The sequence below is a fragment of the Spea bombifrons genome, chromosome 3, assembly GCF_027358695.1.
Source record: "Spea bombifrons isolate aSpeBom1 chromosome 3, aSpeBom1.2.pri, whole genome shotgun sequence".
Lineage (NCBI taxonomy): Eukaryota > Metazoa > Chordata > Amphibia > Anura > Pelobatidae > Spea > Spea bombifrons.
The window spans coordinates 51,686,380-51,693,893 of NC_071089.1; the positions used below are offsets into that span (position 1 = coordinate 51,686,380).

The 7,514-nt window shown below is 37.0% G+C and overlaps 2 protein-coding genes across 2 annotated transcripts; both read right to left on the reverse strand.

Moving 5' to 3' along the window:
- On the reverse strand, positions 1-1,386 carry LOC128483954 (homeodomain-interacting protein kinase 4-like). The gene has a single exon (XM_053460276.1). It carries the CDS (start codon positions 1,384-1,386, stop codon positions 1-3), a length of 1,386 nt encoding a protein of 461 aa, XP_053316251.1.
- Positions 1,387-3,557: 2,171 nt separating this feature from the next.
- On the reverse strand, positions 3,558-4,943 carry LOC128483955 (homeodomain-interacting protein kinase 4-like). The gene has a single exon (XM_053460277.1). The coding sequence runs from the start codon at positions 4,941-4,943 to the stop codon at positions 3,558-3,560; it is 1,386 nt and encodes a 461-aa protein (XP_053316252.1).
- Between the last annotated feature and the right edge of the window lie 2,571 nt (positions 4,944-7,514).

Sequence of the window (7,514 nt, forward strand, 5' to 3'; positions counted from 1 at the left end):
TCACACGTTATCGACTTCATCGATCAGGCTCCACTCATCATCTCTCTGTCTTTCAGGCAGAGCTTTCCTCCAATTGAATATACATTTTATACAATTAACAAACTGACCAATGAATTGTGAGATATTCTGGAGGAGTGAAGCTTTGTGGTGTCCATAGCTGGTTGTATTTTCATTTTGGGAATTGAATGGGGGGTTTCTGTCCAGCTCCATCTCCCTGTCATAATAGGCAAGATCATTAGTGCCATCACAAATGTCAGGTGGTGCATCAAAATGCTGGCCCGTCTCTTTCTTCATAGAGTCACTTAAGCTTTCCGGAACAAACTGGTAGTGTTTGGTGAATGTATAGTTTGTTCTTAGATGCTGTCGGCTGATAAATTGATGGTTCATGGCTGCTTCTGGATTGATTCTTTCATGGGAATCCCACGTCAGCATGCACTTGATGATTTCCACCATATCTTTTTGTTCGCTATAGTTAGCCAGCATTTCTGTGTTTCCATTAACAAAGCTGGCATACTTTATGAATTGAAGATGATCCAAGGATTTGAAGATATATTTCCTCCATTCTGCTATCTTCACCCTGGTCTCCATTTGGTACTCATCCACAGTTTTAAGCGCCCATTTGAATCCTGCTTTTCTATTGAAGAAACGGGGTGCCTTACTGGCTGTGTCAAGCAAATGGCTTTTTGGTAAACCTTGGGTCTCACAGATGTAGCGTACTTGGTCGTATTCAGTACGTCCTGGGTAAAGAGGAGCCCCAAGATGAAGCTCAGCCATAATGCAGCCAAGAGACCACATGTCCACCTTTTCACTGAAAGGTAATCCTAGAAGGATCTCAGGGGCTCTGTAAAAGAGAGTTTGGATACATGGCTCCTTCATGCCCCTCACCTCATTAGAGTTATAAGAACAGCCAAAATCAATAACTTTAACTCTAAACGGGTATCTGTCCTGGTCAACCAGCACAATATTTTCTGGCTTCAAGTCTGCATGAATAATAGAAAGCTCACTTAACTTGGACAGAGCTATTAATACCTGAGAGGAGATAGTCCTTATGTGCCTCACTGGAAGTGGAGCAAATCCAATCTCCTCCTGGTACTGAAATAGATTTTTTTGCAGTAACTCGAAAACCATATAATGTTTGCTGTCATCATGAAAATGTTCGTAGAATTGCAGGATATTAAACTTTTCTACATCCACTTTCCTTAAAGCATTCAGCATCTCAATCTCATGTTCAATGGCATAATTGCTGGAGCAATCATACTTTAGGATTTTTATAGCCACCTGCTTGCCAGAATCCCTTTTCTGGCATTTAACAACTTCACCGAAGGAACCTTTGCCAAGTACATCAATCACATTGTATAAATCGCTCATAGATTTGGGATTCTTCATGACTGAAAATCAGTTTAGTGTCTGTCTCACAGGAATCACAGAGAATAGTTCTATGTCCTACAAGAGACTGAACATTTTGACTGCTGCTTCAAGTCACTTATGCATCATCATTCTCCTGTGATGTCATCATAGTAGTGTTCTATGTTACCGAGCAACTCAATACAGTTTTTGCAATAGCTACAAGATAAACACCAGCTTTTGGTCTGTCTGCTTGTACACTGTGAGAGCATCCTCCGTTTCACCAAGGGGTCACGTGCCGTAACCTTTGTTTAGAAAGTGCGCTTCCTGGTCCAACCTTCAACCGACCTACATTATATTTATGCTCAAGCTAAAAATATATTTTGTTCCATGGGAGTTCCCCTTCAATCTTCTTTAAACTTTCATGTATGTGCATCAGATTGTGTGTGTTTACCTACATGAGCTTCACGTGCTGTCTACATACTGTACACATCCATGGTAACACAAAAAAACTCATACACATCCATGCTAACACACATACGTTTGCCCATTTTTCCTACCAGTGGTAGCCTTAGAATCAGCAAAAATGAATGCCTATTCCATGCATGCTTACATTCCCTCACTATATTCATCTTTAATACTTTAGCTAAGATGCTGCTCCATTTATCTACCATCCTCTGAATAATTTGAAACAAACCTCTCAAATCTCGTCTCTCCTTTCCTTCAAGCTATGCATATTGTGATCCATTTTCCTGATAATTTGAATTATTCAAACCAATTTTAGTAGCACTTCTTGGAACTGTGTGTGTTGGGGAAAGACATGGCTGAGGAGCAGTTGCTTTCTGTAGACTTTCTTTGGGTCACATTCATGGTTAGAAACGCAATTTAAGTAATAAAAACTTAATGAATTAAGAATAATTATATAATTATATTTTAAGATTTTTTTAAATGCAAGTTTCCTTAATGCACTCCTCCAATCTTCATTTACCGTTTAGATTTTGTTGTCATTATACTGCAAGATCTTAGAAACCACAACATTGTAGTAAAAATAAGGCAGTAATGTTACAAGTTACAAATGTTACATTTCTTCTTTTTGCCAAGAAGAAATCTTTATGTGTTTTGCAGAGTGAGCACTGTTTTTTTTTTTTTACTTTAAATTATGTTTGGGGATTCCTGGAAATTTTCAACCCATCTCTGGCAATGTATTACCCATGTATTTATGTGTTAAATATTTGTGATCTCTATGCAAGTCTGTGGGGACCTGCATAGAGAACGCAGGGGGATCGCAGAGAGGGGAGTAAGAAACCATGCCACTCTCCGTGCTGAAAGAGAAAAAAAGAAAAAACTAAACAGTTTAAAAAATAATAATAATAAAAAAATCATTAAAATAATAATATAAATAATTCTAAAATAAAATAATAAAGTGAGCTAAGTGATGTCATTGTGACATCACTGGCATTAATAACATGTTCAGGAAGTCCCTAAGAGGACATCTAACCATTTAAAAAAAAATATATATATATAAAAAAAATACCAAATAAAATAAAATAATTAAAAAAAATATATTAAAAAGATAATATTAATAAAAAATTTAAAAAACCTTACATCCCATTGCCCTAGCACAACATCTTCCCAGTATAAGCCTCCTGCCCCTGTTCACAACCCCCAAACACGTTAATCCATAAGCATAAACATTGTACAATGTACAAGGGCTCTTTTTTTTTATAATAACCTCATTGCAATTACATGTTTATATCCTACAGAATCCACCATATGCATTTGCTCCTTTCTCCACTACCCAACTATTTGCTGTGTAGGAGATGTTTTTAGGCAAAAACAACACTTTAGACTTAACTCCCATCAGCTCCACAGCCTTCTGCGATTGCTGGATGTCTACGGACCCCTGTGCGCCGGCACAAAAAGCCCTCCCATTCATTTCAATGAGAGCTTTCTGCCTATAACTTATTGGCTTCTTTGCTACACCACAGAAATGGAGAGAAGCTATAGGGCTGCAGCTACTACCTCAGGTAAGTTCACAGACAACATTAAAGATTTTTGACAAGAATATGCACTAAAAACTAAAATACATTTTAATATATCATTATAATCGAATCCCTGCTGGTCTGCTTTTTCCTAAAGCAGAAGATGTTTTGGTTTCAAGGGGAAACTTCGAAAATGTTCATTACTAGAAAAAAGTCAAAATCATTTGACATTCACACGTTATCGACTTCATCGATCAGGCTCCACTCATCATCTCTCTGTCTTTCAGGCAGAGCTTTCCTCCAATTGAATATACATTTTATACAATTAACAAACTGACCGATGTATCGTGAGATATTCTGGAGGAGTGAAGCCTTGTGGTGTCCATAGCTGGTTGTATTTTCATTTTGGGAATTGAATGGGGGTTTTCTGTCCAGCTCCATCTCCCTGTCATAATAGGCAAGATCCTTAGTGCCATCACAAATGTCAGGTGGTGCATCAAAATGCTGGCCCGTCTCTTTCTTCATAGAGTCACTTAAGCTTTCCGGAACAAACTGGTAGTGTTTGGTGAATGTATAGTTTGTTCTTAGATGCTGTCGGCTGATAAATTGATGGTTCATGGCTGCTTCTGGATTGATTCTTTCATGGGAATCCCACGTCAGCATGCACTTGATGATTTCCACCATATCTTTTTGTTCGCTATACTTAGCCAGCATTTCTGTGTTTCCATTAACAAAGCTGGCATACTTTATGAATTGAAGATGATCCAAGGATTTGAAGATATATTTCCTCCATTCTGCTGGCTTCACCCTGGTCTCCATTTGGTACTCATCCACAGTTTTAAGTGCCCATTGGAATCCTGCTTTTCTATTGAAGAAACGGGGTGCCTTACTGGCTGTGTCAAGCAAATGGCTTTTTGGTAAACCTTGGGTCTCACAGATGTAGCGTACTTGGTCGTATTCAGTACGTCCTGGGTAAAGAGGAGCCCCAAGATGAAGCTCAGCCATAATGCAGCCAAGAGACCACATGTCCACCTTTTCACTGAAAGGTAATCCTAGAAGGATCTCAGGGGCTCTGTAAAAGAGAGTTTGGATACATGGCTCCTTCATGCCCCTCACCTCATTAGAGTTATAAGAACAGCCAAAATCAATAACTTTAACTCTAAACGGGTATCTGTCCTGGTCAACCAGCACAATATTTTCTGGCTTCAAGTCTGCATGAATAATAGAAAGCTCACTTAACTTGGACAGAGCTATTAATACCTGAGAGGAGATAGTCCTTATGTGCCTCACTGGAAGTGGAGCAAATCCAATCTCCTCCTGGTACTGAAATAGATTTTTTTGCAGTAACTCGAAAACCATATAATGTTTGCTGTCATCATGAAAATGTTCGTAGAATTGCAGGATATTAAACTTTTCTACATCCACTTTCCTTAAAGCATTCAGCATCTCAATCTCATGTTCAATGGCATAATTGCTGGAGCAATCATACTTTAGGATTTTTATAGCCACCTGCTTGCCAGAATCCCTTTTCTGGCATTTAACAACTTCACCGAAGGAACCTTTGCCAAGTACATCAATCACATTGTATAAATCGCTCATAGATTTGGGATTCTTCATGACTGAAAATCAGTTTAGTGTCTGTCTCACAGGAATCACAGAGAATAGTTCTATGTCCTACAAGAGACTGAACATTTTGACTGCTGCTTCAAGTCACTTATGCATCATCATTCTCCTGTGATGTCATCATAGTAGTGTTCTATGTTACCGAGCAACTCAATACAGTTTTTGCAATAGCTACAAGATAAACACCAGCTTTTGGTCTGTCTGCTTGTACACTGTGAGAGCACCCTCGGTTTCACCAAGGGGTCACGTGCCGTAACCTTTGTTTAGAAAGTGCGCTTCCTGGTCCAACCTTCAACCAACCTACATTATATTTATGCTCAAGCTAAAAATATATTTTGTTCCATGGGAGTTCCCCTTCAATCTTCTTTAAACTTTCATGTATGTGCATCAGATTGTGTGTGTTTACCTACATGAGCTTCACGTGCTGTCTACATACTGTACACATCCATGGTAACACAAAAAAACTCATACACATCCATGCTAACACACATACGTTTGCCCATTTTTCCTACCAGTGGTAGCCTTAGAATCAGCAAAAATGAATGCCTATTCCATGCATGCTTACATTCCCTCACTATATTCATCTTTAATACTTTAGCTAAGATGCTGCTCCATTTATCTACCATCCTCTGAATAATTTGAAACAAACCTCTCAAATCTCGTCTCTCCTTTCCTTCAAGCTATGCATATTGTGATCCATTTTCCTGATAATTTGAATTATTCAAACCAATTTTAGTAGCACTTCTTGGAACTGTGTGTGTTGGGGAAAGACATGGCTGAGGAGCAGTTGCTTTCTGTAGACTTTCTTTGGGTCACATTCATGGTTAGAAACGCAATTTAAGTAATAAAAACTTAATGAATTAAGAATAATTATATAATTATATTTTAAGATTTTTTTAAATGCAAGTTTCCTTAATGCACTCCTCCAATCTTCATTTACCGTTTAGATTTTGTTGTCATTATACTGCAAGATCTTAGAAACCACAACATTGTAGTAAAAATAAGGCAGTAATGTTACAAGTTACAAATGTTACATTTCTTCTTTTTGCCAAGAAGAAATCTTTATGTGTTTTGCAGAGTGAGCACTGTTTTTTTTTTACTTTAAATTATGTTTGGGGATTCCTGGAAATTTTCAACCCATCTCTGGCAATGTATTACCCATGTATTTATGTGTTAAATATTTGTGATCTCTCTGCAAGTCTGTGGGGACCTGCATAGAGAACGCAGGGGGATCGCGGAGAGGGGAGTAAGAAACCATGCCACTCTCCGTGCTGAAAGAGAAAAAAAGAAAAAACTAAACGGTTTAAAAAATAATAATAATAAAAAAATCATTAAAATAATAATATAAATAATTCTAAAATAAAATAATAAAGTGAGCTAAGTGATGTCATTGTGACATCACTGGCATTAATAACATGTTCAGGAAGTCCCTAAGAGGACATCTAACCATTTAAAAATATATATATATATATAAAAAAAATACCAAATAAAATAAAATAATTAAAAAAAATATATTAAAAAGATAATATTAATAAAAAATTTAAAAAACCTTACATCCCATTGCCCTAGCACAACATCTTCCCAGTATAAGCCTCCTGCCCCTGTTCACAACCCCCAAACACGTTAAGCCATAAGCATAAACATTGTACAAAAAATGTACACCTTAAAGTATGTTCCCTGGTGCTAGGAAAGTATGGAAAAGCTATATAAATTAGGTATTTCTGAAATCAGAACGCCTGAATTGATAAACGTGGAGGGGATTTTCCATCACTTTACCTAATTTTGTGTTTTCAGAGGGAAAACATTTTTAAAAAAATTCTAATTTTTGCTAGTTTTTACTAAATTTCTCATTCTAAATTTTCAGCTAATCATCCAATTATGGTATCAAAATATAGCTCTATCTCTCCTTGAAAAAACAATATATAGTTTACATGGGTACACTATTCACAGGAAAGGAGAATAATCGCTGAACCAACATAGCACAAAAATGGCAAAATTGCTCTGGGGCTTGAGGTACCAAAAACCCCTGGGTTGCAAAAATAATGAGTTTTATTTTTTTTATTCATTAGATATTGACGCTAGGCCAGGTACTGAGGTTAAGTGTGCAAATTTCCAAGTGATTGTGAGTAGCCGTTCATAAAATTAAAGATAAGGGGTGCAGTTGCAGAGCTAAAGATTACTGTTGAACAAATTAAGACCCAGTTTTACTGCATTTGTACTTCACTGTAATGCAGTTTTACTGCAGTTATTTTTGTACGGAAGTACAAATGCAATAAAGCTGCAGTACATTGAATTACAACTGTAGGTTTGCAATATAAAAAAAGTGCAGTAAATGTGCAGTAATACTGCAGTAAAAGTGCAGTATTGCAGTTTTTTCATGTCCAAAAAACTGCAGTATTACTTCAGAAAAACTGCAGTAATTTTTTCGTAAGGGAAATTAGAAGTTTTTTGGTGCGGCGGTTTAAAAGGTATTGCAGTTCAAAGAAAAATGACAGGATAATAAAATCTAAACACTTTCATGTATTTTTTCTACACACGTGTACATGTGAAGGATGCAAAAGTTCA